General features: G+C 31.5%; 2 protein-coding genes across 2 annotated transcripts; one reads left to right on the forward strand and one right to left on the reverse strand.

Annotated features, from left to right (window-relative positions):
- The first annotated feature begins 391 nt into the window (after positions 1-391).
- Positions 392-1442, forward strand: LOC137814562 (Integral membrane Yip1 family protein). The gene has a single exon (XM_068617368.2). The coding sequence runs from the start codon at positions 566-568 to the stop codon at positions 1310-1312; it is 747 nt and encodes a 248-aa protein (XP_068473469.2). The 5' UTR covers positions 392-565; the 3' UTR covers positions 1313-1442.
- An 11306-nt stretch (positions 1443-12748) lies between these two features.
- On the reverse strand, positions 12749-17266 carry LOC137814563 (protein TERMINAL FLOWER 1). The gene is made up of 4 exons (XM_068617369.2): positions 16709-17266; positions 16450-16511; positions 15929-15969; positions 12749-15824 (listed from the first exon to the last, which is right to left on the reverse strand). Exons 1-4 carry the CDS (start codon positions 17048-17050, stop codon positions 15622-15624), a joined length of 648 nt encoding a protein of 215 aa, XP_068473470.2. The 5' UTR covers positions 17051-17266; the 3' UTR covers positions 12749-15621.
- Positions 17267-22928: the final 5662 nt, after the last annotated feature.

The raw sequence follows: 22928 nt of genomic DNA on the forward strand, positions 1-22928 counted from the left end.
ATAGTCTACTTCGAACCTCTGTATTTATGAAAATTTATGGTTGTACACATGAAAATAATAACTTAGGAGCATATATTCATGCATGTTTAGTCTCATAAAATTATATGTTTAAAAATATATTTGTAAGTTTTACATTAAATAGGATTTAAAATTTGGTAGGTACATATTTATTTAGTTTTAACATTATTTATTATTAAGTAAAACCTACTAAAATAATAAGTTATATAATTTTCACTTGTTATTTAAAGATATCTACGGATAATTTGTAATGTTTACTTAAGTTTAACTAATGAAAAGGTTATTACCGACGCCTTTTCATACTGAAATTAAATTTAAAATAAAATAATATTTGTTAATAATTGGAACATTTTTCTTGTAAATGAAGTTAAACATTCCATTAAGTAAAGGTCACAGAATCGAACGAAGCCACGAAAAAGGTTCCAATATCGCCGTGGTCGCTTCCTGCACTCATAGAACAACGACAAACCCCAAATTCGTAGATCGAACCTTCTCAAAACCCTAATTCCACCGCGAAATTATTTTCCTTCAACCAGATCTCAATCCCATGGCCAATAAGGAGTTCAAAGTCCCGCCGGTGGCTTTCCCCTCCGCCGGAAACCCCGGCGGTGCGGCACCAAATATCCAGCAGCGCCGCATGCCCACGCCGCCGTTCCAGCCGAACTCCGGCATTCCATTCATGTCCTTCGACATAGGCTCCGCCACGACGTCCACCTCCTCGGGACCAATCTACACCGGCCCCTCCATGGGCGGCGGCGGTTCCGCCAACTTCGACGACGAGGAGCCCCTTCTCGACGAGCTCGGGATCCACCCGGACCAAATCTGGAGCAAAATCAGATCCGTGCTGAACCCCTTTCGCGTCAACCACACGGTCCACAAAGACTCGGATCTATCAGGCCCAATCCTCCTTTACATGGCCTTTTGCCTCTTCCAATTGCTCGCAGGAAAGATCCAATTCGGCGTGATCCTTGGCTGGATCGTGGTCTCTTCCATTTTCCTTTACTTCGTGTTCAACATGCTAGCCGGTCGAACCGGTAACCTCGACCTGCACACCTGCACCAGTGTCGTCGGTTACTGCATGTTGCCGGTGGTTATTTTCTCCGCTCTCTCGCTCTTCTTACCAATCGATGGGGTCATTCGCCTTTCAGTCGCTGCCATTTTCGTGCTGTGGGCCATGAGGGCTTCCACGGGTCTCGTCGTTTCGCTCGCTGATGGCGGTGATGAACATGGAGGACTGATTGCGTACGCGTCTTTCTTGATTTACACTCTGTTTTCGTTGCTTGTCATATTCTAGGGATTTCGATTGGGCTGAGATTTTTGGATCCCTGTTCTCATGGTTTTAGTTCTTCCTGCATTATGAACCTTGTAGATTTTTGGTGCAGTCGTATTATGATATAGAAAATGGAGTTATCAGTTTGATTGAATGTCTGTGTTTGAAAAGTTTTTCCTAGGTTACATGCGTGTGTGTTGTGGAGGCATATATATATATATATATTTAATTTACATTTCTGTTCTGATTTGGCAAGGCTATTGGTAAATCTTCTTGCAATTATGCTGTTTGTATGTGACTTAGTGGTGCTAGAACGAAGGTCACAAGTTATTAGCAAAGCCAATTGTGTGCTTATCTAAATTAGAGGTGGGTGTTGTTTAGGTAAATGACAAACTTAGATACAATATTACTACTATTGTTCTCCGATTAGAATTAGAATTGCAGTTTCGCTTTGGTTATCCACGTAATAAAGGATATTAAATTTGAGTTTTTCCTTGGTAATCCACTAAATAAAGGATTCTGTACCGAGGTGGCACTCCAAATTTAACTGGAGAAAGACACTAACCATACTTATAGTACTACATCTAAGTTTTTTCCTTTAGGTAAATAGCTTTGTCAAGCAGATGTTGAGCTGTTTGGTGTAAACAACTTATCATGCAAGTACTTGTGTATAAGTTAATTCTGTAAAGAGGAAATAGGGTCAAATTGTTTTCATACAAGTTGTAAGCCGTTTTCTTAAGCTAATCTTGAAGAACTTATTGAAGTAAGTTGAAAAAATAGCTTATAAACATGTTATAAGCTGATTTTGTAACCTTTTTCACATACTTATACAAGTGCTTATGTTATTTTAATATAAATCTAGATAAGCAGTAAACAAACTCTTACAAGTGCATCCTAGTCAAAGAGTTTGGGCTCTTCAATTTACCTTCATTAGGGATTCAGTATGAATGCTTAGTGACGTAGCTTCTAGCAATGCTGCCGGGCCAAAGGGGATTTCAACACAGAAGTAATATGATTTTAAATGACTTTGTTTGGGAGCAGGAAGAGACTGTTATAAATGTATACGACACTAGAAGGAACAAGATAGCTATTAGTTTATTAGAATTTGAGTATAAATACGAGGAAGATATAGGACAAAGGGACAGTTGTATTGTAATAGAAAGTTGTATTTAATTGTAAGGGTAATTTTCCTTCTCAGCTGTTGTGAAGTGATACCCATTCTTTCATTCTCTACTAAGACTCACCTTCTTTGGCTTATCACCTATGAAACATCAACTTTGACACATACCACAGGACATGGCTAATGTCCAAAATGTAGGACGCTGGAGCACCTCTATATATACATACATATAATTAACATGACAAATCTTAATTAAAATTTATATTTATATAATTCATATTCTAAAATATAGTTGTCAAGCTTTATAATTTTCATATAATGACGACTCTAAGATGAAATACCGAAAACCATATCTCTTCTCTTAATAGTTACAAGAAGTAATTAAGTTCTATGAAAATGAGGTTGACTATAAAATGTTTTGAGTCTCACATTACTTATAATACAAGTTGATTTTTGTATGATAAGAGTGTCTCGAAAGTCTTTAACCCCAACAATGGGTATTAGTTTACACTTCCTCAAGCCATGTTAGAAATTTGTCCAAGTTGTATTGAAGAGGTGTTTGGGTCTAAAAGAAATAATTTTAATTGTGATATGGTTGATGGGTGTCAGACATGTGTCAAAGACGTGTCTAACAAGTGTCATGTACTGTTCTATAGGGTGTTGGTGTTTCTTAGTTTATTGCTATTTAACTGGGGTATATAATTCTTTTCTTTGATGACGATATTTGCATGTTACCTCTGATTTTTTTGACAACATTAATATAGTTATGACAACATGCCTTAACATTCACCATGATTATAAGTGGCATCATGAAAAGTTGTTGAGCGTTGTCTTTATGTTTAAGGAGCTTTAAGTAGGTCATGTTGTTTGAGGCTTGGATTGTCATAAATATTTCACTATCAAAGTTTTCCATGTTCAAAGTGACCTTTAGGTGCGAATTTCATTTTGATGTTCATTTGCCAGCTTGCTGAAACATACTGAAATCTTGTTCTCGTTGTATTGCAATTCAGTAGCAAGTTTGATTATGATGCTATAACTCAGTAGTTTGCAGCATAGATATCACATTTTTAACTCTTAGAGTTTGAGCTTAAAAACTAATTCAATTTCATGAAGCCAACTTATAAGATGAGGATTACCTAAACTTTCCAACACCTTCCTCATGTCTAGGGTTATTGGTATGTAGCGTGACAAATGTAAGTGTTGGCTCTTAATATTATGTTATAATTTAAGTTTGAAGTTTAATCCAACCTCATAAAATTGACTTTTAAGAATTAAGACGAGGACTCTCCAAACCTTATGACTTCTAGTTAAGGTATATATCTAGTCAATATGGGACTACACACCACCCTTGAGGATGCAATTGAGAGAACTCTCCTCAAGAGGTCACAATTAAGGTGCTGTAGGGATAACTGCAGTTGAGGTGGATTTCCAATACTTTTCCCCTAATTCAGAAGCACATATCTTATCTAAAGGATGGATGCCGTGTTTTGAATTCAAATTGCTAAGGGCTAATAATACCAACTGAGCTTAAATTCATGGGTCTAATTAATAATCAGAGTTGTTACAGAGTAGAATGATCTTTTTGCTGGTTTAGTTGTAACTGAATTTAGTCATTACGTATTAGTGTGCTCATTAGATACGTAGACTGAGTGTTTATATGAACTATTGATTTTGTAAGTACTGTGATTATTTGATTATTACTTAATTTCAGTTTTACCCAGTTTTGCCAATTCTTAAAAACCTCTTCACATTGGTACCTTTATTATCATGTTGAGACGCTGCAACTTTTTCTACTCTGTTGAAGTTGATGATTTCTCATTGACTATGTCGTTCTTTTGGTTAATCTGATTCAACTGTTACTCTTTCAGAATAGAGCCAACTGAGTGTTTGGTTTCGCCTACAGATTGTAGGATTAAGCTTCCTACACCCCTTAAATTTTTATAAGCACCTCCATTCATTCCTGAACATGCTTTCCCGAATGTATTTTTTACATTTCAGGAAAGTCCATTTTGAAATAAATGAAGTGTTCCAAGAATTTATAGGGTGTAGGAAGAAGTATCCCAGACTGTGATATTCTTAGGCCTATCTTTCGTTGCAGTTTAATCCAGATAAATAATAGTTTTTTCCCTTAAAAAATTCAGGGAATTGCTAATATATGTTTTTACTCTCTAAAATATACTAATTAAAACACGCATTTATTTGTATTGTGTAAGGCTTCCCTCTGGGTGCATAAAATGTTCACAGAATCGAAACGAAAAATAGGTAAGCGATGCATATGACTAATGTCAGTATACAATCCTACTGGTGTTGGATCAACTACTCGGTATTGTGATAGATAGAGTTGAGTTTCCTTAGATACGTTATCCAACCCAATTAAAATAGTTTAGGTTGCTGCTTGAATTTGTCTCCCTTTTCTACCAAATCCTGATTAATATAATCAATGGGTTGGGTGAATGTGTGCCTAGAAAGAATTTCCTTAAATTTTGAATATATTGTAGATGTATTTTTATTAAATAATATGTTTAAATAAATTAAATTAAATCTTAAATTAAAACAGAAACTGATTTAAAGGTTAGAAGGTCTAAGAGCATTTTTATCAAGTATCTGAAACTCAGTTTGTAAGCTAAACATTTGCTTTTTTATAACATTTGAGGCTGAAGGTCGATTATAGGAATTGTTTGTATGAACAAGTTCTTACTCACGATTTTTTTTCTTCTTTTTAGACAATTCATAAATTAGAAAGAAAATTGTGTTTATAATAAGTTTCATTAGAGTAAAAAATGGTTAAATTTCTTAAATATGTCATAAAAGGCTAGAATTTACAAAATGTAGTTCGTAGGTGAAATTTTCAGTAAATATATTTTTAAAGATGTTTGGGAAAGAAGACCTGGAAAATAATGTTAAACTATATGATTTTTCTCAATTCTTATTTTTTTTATAAAACATACACAAATCATAAATTGAAACAAAAAGTGTTAATAGAACAGGTGAGTTGGATTGAGTTCATTGATTTGAAACCAAAACCTAATTACCAACTTGTTTGATTGAGTTGGGTTAAATTTAACCTAAGCATTCTAAATATCTAACTCAATGTATTTTTGTTGGATTAATTTGAATTCATGAACAATTCTACGCATGTCCTATGGTTTTTACTGATCTTTATAAGATCTCAAATTCAGATTTTAGAATGATGTTCAATTATTTCAGCGTCATTCTTGATATAACAAGAATGGAATAAGGCAATTTAGGATTTGAACCTTGTAGGGGTGTTTAAGACACAACTTTTGTTCTGCACCTCTGATGAGAATTGAATGATGGGTTTTTCCCACTACAATTAAATGGGCTTATGGATTTGTAGAGGGAAAAAAAAATACAGAGATTCTGGACTTCAATTTTGATTTAAAATAATAGCGTACATATACAACAGATTATTGACAATTTGTGTTATGTCAGTATACACATATACAAAATTATATATACTACTATTGTATCTGTTAATTGCCTTTTTATATCATAAGAATCTTTATATTTATATGAAGACATAATAATAATTAAGATGATAGACTTATATATTAACTATTTAAATTAAGACTGTAATTTATTTATTAAATATATATCACCTTATAATAAGGATTGCAAGTATTTATTGAGAAGTTTGTTTGATAAAAGATGATGATATTTTTTTAATTATTCAACTCGATAATTCAATTTAGCCACGTCCAATTACAATTGAATTATGTTGATAAATAATAATAAGTAGGGTTGTTTTATCTATTTGAACCCACATAATACTGTATTGATTACAATTTTATCTATTAAAGTAATATAACTTTTATACAATTTGTGTTACTATTGATTGAATAATAAAATGAAAATAAATCACTAAAAGTGCTTATAGATTTGGAAGAAAGATGAAGACAAGAATATTTGATTAATTATTAAGATTTTAAAAATATTGATTTATTCATTTTAGGAACCAATTCAACTCATTTTTACATGTTAAAAGATTAAATGTTTATCCCATTGCGCAAGTGAGTTTTCATTCGCAATTTTTTTTACTGAATATCAAAGTTGATATATATTACTACGAGACTTTTTTGTTCTGTCACGGGTTTTCTTATGTATACTACACTAAAGACGAATTTTGTTCGTACTATTGTAATTGTGACTTACCTGTCACAAATATTTTATTATATGAATTGTCCAATAATAAAAAAAATAATTTTCAATTAAAAAACACAAAATATTTCAAAATGGTTTTTCAATTAAAAAATCATAACAAAAAAAAAACCATGAAAACGAAATAAAACGAACAACCAATTATATTTAATCAAGAAATAGAAATAAAATTTTGAGAGAAATATAAAAAAAAATATTCTCCACACTAAAAACAACAAGATCTCACTAAAAAAAAGTTTTAACAATTAATATAATTTTAGGATTTGATTTAATTAATAGAGATTTTTTTAAATTTTGTTAAGTTTTTAAGATTATTCTAAAATCTGAGTAAAATAATGGAAGTATTTTAATCTTCATTAAATTTCAAATGTTTATTTTAAAATCGCATAACAGAGTTTTTTTAACCTTAGTTAAATTTCAAAAATTTATTTTAAAATTCTAGTAAAATAACGGAGGTTTTTTAACATTCGTTAAATTTCAAAGGTTTATTGTAGAACATTAATAAACACTATCATTTTTTCAAACTTCAATAAATAAATAAAATTAAATCTATTTATAAATAAACAATTAAAAACGATATAATTTTAATATATTTTATAACTAAATTCTCTAAAATTTTAAAAGTGTAACTTTACATTACAAATAATTTTTCTAAAGTTGTAAAAGCTCAGCAAAATAACATTGGATAATAAGTATTTCAACCACTAATCTTGAATAATAAGTATTTTAACAGTATTTGCATATTTTTTTATGATTGATGGTAGTTGAATACGAGCTCTACTTAAAAAAAAACCTGACTTATTTTGTTTTAGCTTTTGATGTACATATATTTTATATGCACTTTTAATTTTAGTTATAATTGTTAATATTTAATTCTCATAATTTTGAAATATTTTAAATTAATATCTTTATTTTAAAATGCATCTAATAATTATTTCATTGTGAAAGTGAGAAGTAATAAAGATAATTTTTCCTTGTAATATATTCTTTCATTCTTTAGCTAAGAACACACATGACTTTGAAGTTCACATCTGATAGATAATGCAATTATTTAGGATATATAAAGCAATGATAAACACTAGTTGCTGCTAAGTTAGGTAACAATGACTTGTGATTCAAGTTCGGGCAATAAGGTGATTGAAGAAGCAACATTAGAGTAAGAAGAAGATAGTGTCTTATTTAATGTTTCTTCTTAAATATAATAGACATAAGTGTGGCTGAATTGTGATTCCTTACTAGAATTACCGGTGAAAGAGACAAGAAGGTTTTGAAACCCATAGTATTTTATGGAGGTTTTAAACCCATGATATTTAACAGGGGTTTTCAAAAACTTTTCCTGAAATTTAAAAAAACTCCGGATAACACGTTTTCCATGGATGGTTTAACGAGAAAAACTACAATTATAGATAAATGACTTAATAGAGGCTTTAATCCTGAATAAAGTAAAAATAAAACTCGTTAAAATATTTTTTATTATAGTGTCTTAAAAAATATAGTTATTTAAAACCTAGCTTTTAGTTTTTTTTATGAACAATAAATATATGAAATTAACGGAGTTATTGAGGGTTCTTTAACCCTTATAGAAAAAGATCGGTCCTTATACAAAGTATAGTGACCTTACAATTATCAAAACACCAACATCCAATGCAATATTGAGCTACCACATTACCCGTTACTGTATTTTGGAACTTTGTTTGGTTCGAAAATCAGTATAAATCCTAAAAGATACTCAAAGCCCTACTGCTACTTATGCTTTCTGTTCCACTGTGTACACATATGACTCTATAATGTGACCACTTACAGGTAAATCAGACCAAATTGGCCTATATAGTGTACCTCCTAATATAACATAACATGTTTTTTTTCCTGAAAAAAAATTAACATTTTTTTTATCACCAATAAAAAAATTAATAAATATAAGTATTTAAAGAATAATTTAATCATTGTATAAAAAAATTACATGAATTAACATAAAAAAAAACCCCTACAAATAACTCCAACGGAATCTAGTCCACGGAACCCACACAGACAAGCTGCACAAATTTGTAACGGAATCCAAGTAGTAAAATGATACTTTGACAACTCTGAGAGTTGAATACAATTATCAAGGTAATGCGTTTAGATATAAATATATATAATAAATAATAAATTTGTAATTAAATAATATTAAAATATTAAAATAATAGTATCGAAAGTTATAATGTGATTGTATAAAAAATATGAGTTATCAATATATTATTACCCAAAATAAACATATAAGCTAGAAATAACAAGACTACCAATGCGCCATATTTACCTTGCAACTCCAAGGTCTGTGACATTTGGAGTGCAAAAAGAACTCACAAATCAACCACCCAAGCACAAAATGACCATTAAATCTTAATTTCCAATTAGCTAATATGTGCAATTAAAATATCATAATAAAATTAAAGGAGAAACGTAGTTTAAAGTTATGTGAACATTTTAAAATACTGGAGAGAATAAAGTGTGAGGAGGAAAGATAAAACATAAAACATAAAAAAAAAAAATGATTACATAACTTGGGTCAAGAAAGAAGAAATGGGTCTTAGTTGTAAAAAGGTAGGGTATAGAAGAAAAGAGATTTTCTAGTTACAATCATTATAGGAAAGGGGAAGTAAGAAAAACAAAAGATGAGAAGAGGAGGTAAAGGGAAAGGAGGACTAAGAACGGAAGGGATAAGAAATCATTAAAATGTACAAAGAGATATCATGGCTGGAACAAAGTTTGGTGGGGCGTTTGATCATCTCGTCAAGTTAATTCATCCAACTTTTCTTAAAATGGTATGGCAGTCAACTTATAATCTTAATCCCTATTATGTTATTATTAAGTAGAAAGAGTTGTAATTTAACTTTTAGTTATATATTTTTGACAGGAATAAACGTTCTATTTCCAACAAGTAATTGTTCAGATGCATGAATATGTAAATTTTACAGCAGGGTGATATGACATGTAGATGTAGTCTAAGTAATATATGAAAACTATAAATTATATTAAAAGCTATAATTATATTAAAAGTTTTAAAACATTAATTTATCATACATACTTTTTGTTTTAAAATGTGAGTGTGTTACAGATGTTACAGGTGATAGAATTTTGACCTTAAGTAGATGAAGTGTTCTTAATTTTTTTTGTTATTTTTTATATAAATATATATATATATATATATTAAATTTTTTATAAAAAAAAATGGTATGTATGTGTTGATAAATTGACTAATTTAAAATTTATTAATAAATAATCATGCAATACCCTTATTGGTACATATATAATTTATGTATTTATTTCTTTTTCAGAAAAAGTTACGTAATAAAGAAAAACTTATACATTAGCTAGTATAATTTTTTTATTGATATAGTATATATTTTTTTATTATAAATAAAATACTAGTATAAATATTTTAATTAATGTATATAGAAAAATAATTTTAGTACGACGTGAATATTATGATATCATAATATACCAATATTTTTTTGTTTTTTTATCAGTAAATAATAAATAAAATAAGATGAGACACTTCAAAGATGTCTCCATCCTTATATAAAACACCCAAACCAAGTTTCCTAACATCCTACCAACACAGGATCCAACAAACAATACACTACAAACCAACAGTAAAAACCAGTTCAAGATATAGGCACCCAACAAATACAGTTACATCAACCCACCAATAGATCACACTCAATATAGGACAAGCACCCCACAACTAAACAGGATCTTTGCCAGCAGGCGGAGGTGCCAAACCAAGTGCCAAACTCGACACAACGATCCTACAAGAGAAACAAGTACGCCAAAAAGAAATCCACCAAATAGATCACACCCTTAGTACATGACACAACACCCAACAACAAACAATGTCTTTGTAGCAGGCTGAAGAACACCAAATACCTAAGTGCTAATACCAACAAAACCATACATATTTCAGACCTGCACGAGCAGTCATAACCAGATGAACCTGCACACAGCACAAACACCTTCCAAACGCAACTCAAGGCCACACACCTCAATCCAACCTTGCCAGGAGTATCCGATGAAACTTACACAAAACACACCACTACTACCAAGTCTGGACAAATTCGTTAGTTAAATATCGCTAAAAATTAGTCTTTCAAATACCTCATACAACAATGAGGTTCCAAATACCGATACTACACATAGATTTTTTTTTTATATCAATTAATGTTTTTAGGTTAACATGGTGTGTTAATTTCGCCATTATATATTTTTAGTATACTGAACGGATAACCTAATGTCAGTATCTGTGTGTTTACAAATGTATTTTTATTTGTGTGAAATGTTAATTGATTTCAAAGTAACGTCATTTAATCCTTCACAGCTTTAAAGCTTTGTTAGCTTTTCTGTCTAGGAATCCTATAAACTCAATTTAACAGGCTTAGTTTTCTGATACATTTGATCATTCTAAAAAATACTTCTACATATTAAAGTTTTGTGTGAGACTAGTGCTGTTTTTGTATACTCGGTTTATAAACTTAAGTTGAATTCAAATTTATATTTTTTAAGTTTAATCCAAACTTGAACTATGTTTAGTACATTGGAAGGTTTAATCTGCATTTAAAAGAGTAGAAATGGTTCCCAAAACACAGTATTAAACGGTAATTCATGTCACATTTTCCTTTAGCAGTGTAAGTAGATGCTGGAAATTAATTGGTGTGAAAACCACTGTATTCCTGAAGGGTCAATCCATCAAGTTAGCAAAAAAGCAGATGTCATAGAGGAGCAAACTGAGAATAAAATGAAAGTTTTGGCATCTGAGTGGAGGAAAAAAATGATGAAGATGACAGAAAAGTGTGTACAAGTCACTCATAAAGTCCCATATAATTAATTAATAGTTTACTGTGTGGAAAACGTAGGCGATATATCGATTCTAAGAGATGGAAAGTCACCGTTGGTTGAAAGATTATCTAAGTCAAATTCGTTAAAGGGTTTAAGGTCAGAAATTTCTATCTCAGTTAGAGATGTTAGAAAATATAGAAAAATGTTGAGATTAAAAGATGAACAGGGTGAAATCAAGAGGGCGTGGAAATCTGGTAAGGAGATGGGTTTCACGTTGTTAAAAGAAGAAGAGGTAGTTTTAAATAGACTGAGTACCTTGGAGAGTCGGGACTACAGATGTTGTCAGATGGAGAATAATGTTTTAGATGATGAGTCTAATTAGTATGAATATAAGGGGGATTGGTGGAAGCACGAAAAGAACATACTTAAGAGACTTGATTAGAAAAGAGGAGGTTGGAATGGTATGCCTACAGGAGACAAAGTGCTCAGAGATTAGCAAGGAGCTATGTTATTATTTGTGGGGTTCAAACGAAATTGAATGGTTAGAGAATGGGGCAGTTAATAATGCAGGAGGAATTATTACTATGTGGAGAAGAAGCAGTTTTGATATGACGGGATTTTTTAATGGAAAAGCTTATTCGGTTATTGAAGGAGTTTGGAAAGCAGGAGATGGGGTACAACTTACGATAGTGAATGTGTATAGCTCCGGTTCGTTGAAAGCACGGAATGAGGTATGGGAGGAGATTAGTGAGATCAGGAAGAGACAACAAAACAGGGTGTGGTGTGTTGTTGGGGATTTCAATTCAATTAGAAGGAAGGAGGAGAGAAAAAGCACAGTTTCAGTATCAGATTATAGTAGAGAAATCAAGGGGTTCAATGGTTTTATTGAAAGTACAGAATTGTTGGATATCCCGATGGTTGGAAGAAAGTTTACTTGGTACAAGCCGAATGGTACGATTAAGAGCAGAATTGACAGGATTCTTGTTTCAAGGGAATGGTTGGATGTATGGCCGAACAGTAAACATTTAGTCCTCAGTAGATCAGTTTCTGATCATTGTGCCATAGTGCTCCAAACAACATCGGTAGATTGGGGGCCGAAACCTTTCAGAAGTCTAGATGTGTGGCAAAGAGATGGAAGATTTTTAGATTTTGTTCGGAGCAAATGGCAGAATTATGAAGTGTTGGGAGGAGGGATGTTTGTACTAAAGGAGAAATTGAAGAAGTTAAAGCTTGATTTGAAGAAGTGGAATAGAGAGGTTTTTGGGAATGTCAATCAAGAAGGTATCTTATTACAAAAGAAAATTCAAGAGTTGGACTCAAGAGATGACGAAGGTTTTTTAGATGAGTTTGGGCGGGAGGAGAGGAGACTTTTGTTGGCTGAACAAAGTCAGAACTTATTTAAACAAGAAGCGATTGTGCAACAGAAAGCAAGGAAAAATTGGTTGAAACAAGGTGACTTAAATACAAAGTTTTTCCATTCATCGGTGAAATGGAGGAGAATGAGAAACGGGATTAACGGGGTAGAAGTGAACGGTCAATGGTGTGAGGAGAAGGAGGTGGTAATGAATAAGGTCAGGGAGTTTTTCGAGGCTAGATTCGTTGGGGAGCCCGAGCCAGTGGTTAGGTTGGACAATGTTCAGTTCTCCTCGTTATCAAAAGGAGATAATGAGTCTCTAGTCGGAGTTGTCTCTGAAGAAGAAGTTAAAAATGCTGTTTGGAGTTGTGATGGTTCGAAGAGCCCTGGTCCTGACGGTTTTAATTTCAGTTTCATTAAGTTTTGTTGGGATTGTCTTAAGGAAGATTTTATCTCAGCAGTAAATGATTTTATGGTCAATGGTAAGTGGCCTAGGGGTTCAAATGCTTCTTTCATCTGTTTGATTCCTAAGAATGATAATCCGCAACAACTTAATGATTATAGACCGATTTCATTGGTAGGGTGTGTGTATAAAACAGTTTCGAAGATTTTGGCTATCAGGTTGAAAAAAGTGATCAGTAAAGTTATCGATGTTAGGCAATCTGCCTTTCTTCAAGGAAGGGGGTTATTGGATAGTATTCTGGTAGCCAATGAAACCTTAGAAGAGTTGAAAAGGAAGAAGAAAAGTTGTGTGTTTTTCAAGGTGGATTATGAGAAAGCATATGACTCTGTGAGGTGGGATTTTATATACTATATGCTAGGAAAGCTTGGTTTTTGTGAAAAGTGGATTTCCTGGATTAAAGCTTGCTTGGAATCAGCGTCGATGTCAATTCTCGTAAACGGGAGTCCTACTAAGGAGTTTATTCCGAAGAAAGGGCTGAGACAAGGTGATCCATTAGCTCCATTCTTGTTTCTTATTGCGGCCGAAGGGTTAGCTGGGGTATCTAGAACTGCAGTAGAGAAAGACTTGATTGAGAGCTTGGAGATTGGAAATAAGTCGGTAAAAGTAAATATGCTTCAGTATGCTGATGACACTTTGTTCTTTTGTAAGGCAAAGAGCAAAAGTGTTTTTAATTTAAAGGTTATGTTGAACTGTTTTGAATTGGCATCTGGTCTTAAGGTGAATTTTTCCAAGAGTAGACTTGGTGGGATTGGGGTGGAGCAGACGGAGATTCTTCACTTTGCGAAAATTCTAAATTGTGAGGTAATGAGCATTCCTTTTAAATATTTGGGGATGCCTGTAGGGGGATGTCATAAGAGGGGTGAGTTCTGGGATGAGGTGGTTAACAGGGTAAAGAAAAGGTTAGGCAGGTGGAAAGGAAGATTTATCTCGATGGCGGGGAGGATTTGTTTAATTAAGTCAGTCTTGTCGTCAATACCACTGTTTTATCTTTCTCTTTTTAAGATTTCGTCTATTGTTTTAAAGAAGATTGTGAGTCTGCAGAGGAATTTTTTGTGGGGATAGGGGTCAGATGGAAGGAAGATTGCCTGGGCGGCATGGGATAAGGTTTGTAAACCTAAGGAAGCAGGAGGGCTTGGTATTATAAATGTCAGACAGTTTAATTTGGCTCTGATGGGAAAATGGATATGGCGCCTGAAAACAGAAGCAGGAGGGTTGTGGAAGGAGGTATTGGAATCTAAGTATGGAGGATGGAGAGGTTTGAAGGAGCAGCGAGATAATAAAAGTAAGGTCTCTTTGTGGTGGAGAGATTTAAGGAAGGTCTGGAGGTCTGAGGATTGGGGAGGGAAGTTTGAAGATCGTTTGAATTTGGAGGTCGGAAACGGGAGAGAGATTATGTTTTGGTCAGACAATTGGATTGTCTCAGAAGAATTGAAGAGCACTTTTCCAAGGCTATATTCTTTATCTGTTAATAAGGAGGCAGTTTTATGTGATTGTGGATTGTGGGAAAACGGGACGTGGAAGTGGAACTTAAGGTGGAGAAGGGGTCTGTTCGCTTGGGAAGAGGAGCAAGAAAGTCAACTTTTAGAGTTGATCTCTAATAAGACACTAGAGACAGAAACAGTGGATAGTTGGGTTTGGAAGGATAGCGATTCAACTGAGTTTTCAGTTAAGTCCGCTTATGGGTTTTTAAGGGGAGAAGGTAGTGAGGAAGACTTAAGAAGGTATAAATTTTTCTGGAAAATTAAGGCGCTTCCCTCAGCTCAAGTCACAGCTTGGAGAGTGATTGAAAACAAGGTTGCTTGTAGGGTTAATATAGAGAGAAGAGGAATTGAGATCGAGAGTAATTTGTGTTGCTTGTGTAGGAGGTCAGAGGAGACAACAAATCATTTGTTTTGCGAATGCAGAGTTGCTTGGCTAATTTGGAATCTCTGTTATAACTGGTTAGGAATAAGATCAGTGGATTGTATGGATCCTGGGTCTCATTTTGAACATTTTAAGATTCTGGATGCACCTATTTCAGTTAATCTTATTATGGGAAACCTGTGGATTGCGTTGGTTAGTGAGATATGGAGGCACAGGAATAATTGTTTATTTAAAGGTGGAGTGGTTGATCACACTGAAATTTTCTCTCTAACACAGATTAAGGTTTGGTCATGGATCTCATCAAAGATACCGTCAGCTAATTTCTCATTCTCTGATTGGTGTCTTGAACCCTTGGTATGTATGTATTCTGTTTAGTTTTTATGTAAAAGGTTGTTTCTTGGGTTTCTTTTATTATTGATTGAGATGGGAAAGAGAGTAGGAGGTCTTTTGGTTGATATGTAGATGGAAAGGCTCTTTGAGAAAATCTGTTTTGTTGTATAAGGGTTGGACCACCCCTGAAGTGGTCTTATTTAATTTCATTGCTATTTGCTGATAAAAAAAAAAAAAAAGACAGCAGCCACTGGGAGGCCAAGGTCGTTCTGTGCTGCGAAATTGCGTGTGTTGAAGTGATCCCTTGAAGTTGGTGGAGTAACACACTGCCTACGCTTTTGCTTGAACAGGACAAACACAAACCTATGGATCCCAATATTAGGCTTTGGGATCTCATAGCTCACCAACTCTTTCCCTACAAAAAACATCATATTTGTCAGTCTCTCTATGGTCGGATCAGCAAGTAAGCTCCATATACATACGGTTTCCCTAGTAGATCAATCATTTACATGAACCTACCAAATGTAGCATCTGTTGTGCCTGGAATATCTGTCACTATCCTGCAAAAAGAATATTTACAACAAACTGTTAGATACCTAAGAATGGCTAGTTTACCTTATATGTGTACGTAGTTCCGTTATGTTTGTTGTTGAGTCATCGAGATTTATTCACCCTTTAAGTCTGTTTTGATTTTAGGGTGGGTGGATGATGGTAGCTAGAACAGGCAACCTTTTCACAACTTTTACAGAATACAAAGGTATGTATGTAGCTACCTTCTTGTGATGTAAGTGTTTGTTACCTCTGTAGTTTGATGTGATGAAAAGGAATGCATATATATAGCTTGCAAAATTTCAACTTCATTTAATGCACAGACATCTAACAAGAATGTCAGATTGATAACCAGTTCATGACTTTCAAGGTGTTTTATATCATGAAATTTTCATTTGGGTTGAGTTGTTAATAGAATCCGGTAGTTATGCGGGGTGGGTGGGTGTTAAAAGTCTAAGTATTTAAAGAAAATTTATCTTTATATTAAGTACCAGTGCAAGTGTTCTCTGAGATAAGGGTCACTAGGGCCTGGAACATCAGGGTCTGTCATGATCTGCGCCAAAAAAGGGAGACATTAGTTTAATGATTCAGTATTTTAAAGGGAACTTTCATTAAAAGAGACATAATGCGTGAGCATGATTAAGGATATATATATAACAACAAATAACAGCTGAAGTATTCTCTTTTTTTCCCCATTAATTTGTTCTTCAAAGAAAAAAGGAACAAGAAGAGAGGAGGAAAAAGAGATACCAGTGTGAAAAAGGACCTCATATCAGCACCCTCAATCTGAACCTTGGGTTTGGTGTTGACAGATGAAGGGAAGAGCTCGTGGCCATTGTAGACTTGCTTTTTGTTATAACTCACAGTCATTTTCATGCTTGTGGTAAAAGAGTCAAGAACCTCTCCTATGACTCTCCCCACTATAAGAGGTTCTAAAGGCATTCTTGCCATTACAAGAGTATGATAAGGGTACAAATAAAGAGAGAAGAAAGTTAAGAGAGTGAGAGTGAGGAATACAAGTCGATAACCTGCTGAGAAAAGGAGTGTGAGCTCCATATTTATAATGCCTTTCAAGGTAGAGTGTTTACCCATCGTTTAAAATATGGTGATAATTTAGATTTAGAAGAAAAACCAAAAAGATGAAATAAAGAAGGGTATAAATAAATCAGGTGCATCCGTGCAGGTGCTGCCATCACTCCTAATATATATTAATTTGGCTCATTTCATAATTGCCTTTGGGTGATGTTTGTGCTGAAACACATTAGTCATTATATGTGACAAATTATCCTTTCCCTTGTCCTCTCTCACTCACACACACTCTTTCTCTCTCCCTCCTCATAAACACAGAATATGGGTCCCTTCGAATAGGTTCTCAATTGATTGGTTGTGCACGGGAATGCATGGATTTCTCATTCAATAAATCCTTTTTTTATAATTCTTGTAACATCTCTTATCTTCTCTTTTAAGTCTATATCCAGTTGTAAAAAATATGGAAAAAAAGAGAAAATTCCTGTTCTTTTGTCTTCCTAGTTCGATCAAGTCAGAAAAAGCATCATGTGTAATGTGTATGTGGGTCCTTTCCCTTGCAAGTTGTCAAGCTTCTTTTCTTAAACTTAAAAAGCATAAAAGGAAAAAATTCTGAGAAATGCTAGGCTTCTTGAACACCCACATTTTAGCACTAGTACCATGGACGTGCAGAAGTTTTTGTTGAATGCCTTTGCGTAGAGAACCTTCCTTATTTGCTTATATGCACACAAAATACAAAAATGTATGTTTGTGGGTGTGTGATTCTCCATTTTTCCTTCTTTCTTTTAATCTTGGTGGAAGATTCTTGAGGAAGAAAGCATAATTAAAGGAGCTCCACCATAAATGCTCGAGGCTACACGGCTACACATGCCTATGGGACTATTATGTGTGAGTGCCTATGAGGTCTTTTCAGAATAAAACTTAACTCTCACTAAGATTCATACCAAGTTCCAAGATTGGTAAAAAGAGAAGGTGGACCTTCTTCATCTAGAAAAACCATTTTGCTCCCTTCATCTCTCCATGTGAATTTTATGTTATTCAAATCCTGTTTGAATTCTTTTGTTGGAAAAAGGGTTTGAAGTCTGTGAACATGCGCATCCTGTGCTTAAATATGATCACAAATTCTGGTCCCAGAAAAAAAAAACCCTAATTGGTGGTGCCATGGGTTCGTACGTATGATTAAACAGACATTGGTTTTATATTCCTTATTTTAAATTATGATTTGAAAGAAAGTGGAATATATAGACCGATTATTGCATAAATTAATTGCAGGTATCTTTTGACAGTGAAAACATACATTATTTAAATTTCAGAGTAATTAATTATGTGCCATTTGGAGCTCATGATTCTAACATTTGTTCGTCTGAAACTATTTGTTGCCAATTTTGGTTTTGCGTTGATATTCATGTTTCCATATTTGGATCATATGAGTTTTCTTTCATAAAGTTTCAGTACCATTTTGATTTAAAATACTAAGTTGCTCATGCTTATCTTTTACTTATTATTTTCTTCGTTGAACTTTAGCAGAAGTTATTGTGCCGATTAAGCACGGAATATTCCTGAGTCATATCGGTATTATGTACAACACAGGTTTTTAATATGCATTTTATATTTAGCTTTATATACTTTTTTTATACTATGAACTAATTCAAAATTACTGCAATACATAAACAAACAAAAAATTAACTGTCACACTTCATGATTAGATTGAAATATAAAAATTTTGTACATCATTGTATTCCAATTTTTTTTTTCAAATAATATAGAAAATATGCTTACACAAAAAAACCAGGCAATTTTGAAAAAGTTAAATGAATAAATCCTCCTCCCATCTACTCACGTAAATTTTGAAGAAGTTAAATTGATTATGTTCATTATGTAATTTGATTTATTTTTTTTAATTTTGATCATGTATAAGAGTATAATCTGAATTTTCTTTCAATATGATTCATATTAAAATTACTTTCTCACGAAATTCATAATTTTTTCTGCGCAATGAAATATATTAATAAATCTTTACAAAAGTTATACAACTTTTACTTTATATTCCCTAAAAAAAAAAATTATGAAATAAAAATCAATTTTTAAAAATCAAAATAATTAATTACAGTAGTAACTAAAATAAAAACCATTCTACAAAATATAAAATAAATTAGTTTTTAAATTAATTTCTATTATTATTAAATAGTTTCTAAATTGGTATCTAATTAGCAAAATTTTAATTATTAATTATTTATTTAGTTTCTAAAATATACAAATGTAAAAAGAGAATTGAAATTAAACACTCCATGAATAAGTTATGCTGTTGTTTTTATCCAAATCAAATTTGGTTCTAGACTTTCTCTCTTCCATTGGAAATTATAAGTTAACCAATATCTTCCTCCTGATAACATACTTTCTCTTTTCTCATCATTGATAATGTATTGATGTACTGTATTTTCTCCCACTGTACATATCTCCCTTTGAATTCCAGATGCTTCATACTTGTCCTTTGCTGTAACTACATCATGTTTTTGTGTGAAAGAAATAATGAGAAATCATACCACAAAAAACAATTTTGTAATACAATTTTGAAAAATCTTATACCATAAGCCTCTTTGTATGACTCTTAGAGGGTTTGTTAATAATTTTTTATCAATAAAAAAATATATTATATACAAAGTGTGATTTAGATACTTTAACTTATTTACATTTGTTATAACAAATCAAAAACATATATAAAAATCAGTTTTGCTGATAAAAAATGTGTTAATAGTTTCCCCCCTGTATAACTTGCTGACATGAAGACAATTCTTATAATAAAAGAATTATATTCTTATATAAGAATTGAATTCTTAACTTTAAAAAATGAACTTATTTTTAAAATTAATAAAAATATATAGGTGCCGTGTGAAAAAAAATGTTTGAACTTAAGAAATTTATTATTCAAAGAAACAATGTTATAATTTTAAAATTTAAATGAACGGTTTATCACTCACTAAAAATAAATTAATAACTTATGATTAGATTCTCCATCGAAGATGTTTTCAAAAATTGCGGTATGCAATACAATCACAAATAAGAAAGTATAATATTATACACACCACCTATGTTGATATGTTCTGTTTGTAAAGTGAGTGTCTCTCCCCAAAGTAAATATTCACAAATATTATGCATAAATTAGAAGAGAAATGCAAAAACTATATAGTTATTAATGCCTAAACCCTGTGGCAATTTTTATTTTTAAATAAGAACATTCTCAAATTCTAATGAAACAAATAATTTCAGTTTTAGTAGATAGTTTAACACTATGGCAATTTTTTCTTTCCAATTTTTAAGACTAAGATTTATTTGATAAACACATGAGATGGATCTCCTTTTCTTTTTAAATTTTAATTTTCTAAACTTTGTAAAAATAGTTTTCTATTTATGTTAGATATAAAAGAGATAAAGTTCTGTTTTGACATACTATATATATTTTTAAAATTGTGGAATTTGTTATTATTTTAAATCACAATCTATTGAAAGATACCATAGCTTAGTAGTAAATTCTGTTAAATTCCATTTTATTTTAAAGGCAGAAAAGACCCTTTTTTAATAACTATTTTTGTTATAAGTTTTGGGGGAAACTAATCACACATTTTCTAGAAATGATGCGTTTCTTCAATTGTTTTAGATAATTTATCTACTGATTAAAAATCTGTTTAGTTCTCTCTTTTAAAAACGTAATGAAAAGTATTAATTGTTTAATCTTTATAATAATACTTTTGTTACAATTTATTAAAAAGGACTTACATTTTTTAATATATGTAAAATTTAATCTATTAAAAGGCATTATTAATTAGAATAAATTAATAAACCATGTTAGAAAAAACGGTTTACTAATATTGTTAAAACTGGCATGGTGATTCAACTTATCACGAAACATAGTTAATCATTTAACGATTCAACTAGTCGAATTGGTATTAATAAATTCATCTAGCTCCGTTCCAAATAACAAGAAAAGTCCACACCAAATTTTATATATATATATATATATATATATATCACATAGTTATTGGTGACAACATATAATAAATTTATATTTAACAATAAAAAATTGTAAATACTTTAGATTAATTTTCATTTTTATTAAAAATATAAATATTATTACATTGAATATTTCATTATTGCCATCTTGAACTGATTTATGTGATAAAAAAATCTTGAACTGATTTATCTTTTTAATTTACTGATTTTTTATTATTTAAATACTTTTTAAAGTCAATTTTGTGATACATTTGAACCAAGCACTTGATAAGAGTATTAAATTGCAAGTTCGATTGGCTTTGTCTGGTCTGTTTTCTTTAACTTTTTTTGTATATTTTTATTTTCAAAATGTTTAAAATTTATATAATTTTATTTAGTGATTTCATTGATGATTCGTTAAATATAATATTGACAATTTTTACTGAATGATGTTAGTAGAAAGTGGGTTGTTAATAAGCCTGTATATAATAGAAGGAAAATGCATGATATTGGTTGCTTGCCACTTTTCGCAATATTATAGCATTGAAGTGCAGTGGTGTGTGTTGTGTGTGCGACACGAATTGCTTTTGCAACTATTTTACTGACTTCTGAATCTGTCATGGCAGTAGATTTGGTGGCAGGTGGAGCAGTCATATCAACTCTTCTAACCCTAAATTCTCTTTGGCTTCAATTCACACTAATTCATCTTTTGTTCTCACCTATGTTCATTTTTTAAGACTTCAGCTTCATCATACAATTTATAAATTCTTTTCTTAATTTATTCAGATGACCTTTAGTAAGAATTAATTCTTTTTATCTATCAATAATAAAAAATAGAATAAATATGAGTATTATATGTATTTTAATCTATTAAAAACGATTCTAGTAAGAATTAAATTACGATGTTCTCATCGAGTATTAGAATAGATGTATGAGTATAATGACTATAATAATATAAGAAAATTTGATGTTAGAATATTGATCATATTACTTTTGTCTTAGTTTTGTTGATGGGATTTATTTTGGTATGTTAAATATTTTATATTATGATTAAAGATAGTTTTTAAATATTATTTTTTTCTCGATTTATTCAAAATTATTGAAGACTAAAATTAATAATACTCTAAACTTTAATGAATATGATGATATTATTAAATTTAGATTTTTTTTTATAAAAAACGAATAAACAATAGAGATATTTTAGGAAATTTCAATCCTCATAGAAGCTAACTAGTCAAAGTCTTATACAACAAAATTTCTAAATAAATCAATAATCCGATTCAACTTCTAACTCACTTAATACCTTTTTATAGATTTCTTATAAACCAACAACTAAAGATATCAATCAAAATAAGAAAATTTAACTAATCACACTTTCGAAGAAACTCACAGCCATATTTTCAATTGCGCGATTGTGAATATTTCAATGTGAATGAATGTGAGTAAACTTAAACTTACAACATTATTGAAAGGATATATTGAAAGGATATAGGGCTTTTTTGATCTTTCATTAAGTTTATTACAATTTATTATATATAATATATAAAAAATCTAACATTAGTTAATAATTAGATCAACGATAATTTATAAAAGTCCCCTAATAACTTTGATGATCTCAAACAAACCCTATATTAGAATATTTATACTAGAAGGAGAATTTAAATCAATTTTATACCTTAGTTTCAGTAAGATATTTTGTTTTAATATGTTAAAATTTCCACACTGTTTCGTTAAATAATTTATAAACATGTTTTTTCTCTTAATTCTAAGGATGTGATATAATTTTTGAAACACTAAAATGAACAAAATTGTTGACAAAAGTGACTCTAATCATGCTGACATGCTTAAAGCTGAAACAGAAATTAATGGAGTAAAATTCTAAAATGAAAAGCAGCACGAACTTATTGTAAAAGAGTTGCTATCTATCTTTTATGTGTGTTAGGTTTAAACAGAAGGC

Source organism: Phaseolus vulgaris, chromosome 1, assembly GCF_051622355.1.
Source record: "Phaseolus vulgaris cultivar YP4 chromosome 1, ASM5162235v1, whole genome shotgun sequence".
Taxonomy (NCBI): domain Eukaryota; kingdom Viridiplantae; phylum Streptophyta; class Magnoliopsida; order Fabales; family Fabaceae; genus Phaseolus; species Phaseolus vulgaris.

Coding starts and splice junctions, on each gene's coding strand:
- LOC137814562 (XM_068617368.2), top strand. CDS start 566: ATGGCCAATAAGGAGTTCAAAGTCCCGCCGGTGGCTTTCCCCTCCGCC.
- LOC137814563 (XM_068617369.2), bottom strand. CDS start 17,050: ATGGGTAAACACTCTACCTTGAAAGGCATTATAAATATGGAGCTCACA. Junction 16,512..16,708: donor TGAGGTCCTTTTTCACACTG/GTATCTCTTTTT, acceptor TTTTTGGCGCAG/ATCATGACAGACCCTGATGT. Junction 15,970..16,449: donor CTCAGAGAACACTTGCACTG/GTACTTAATATA, acceptor TTCTTTTTGCAG/GATAGTGACAGATATTCCAG.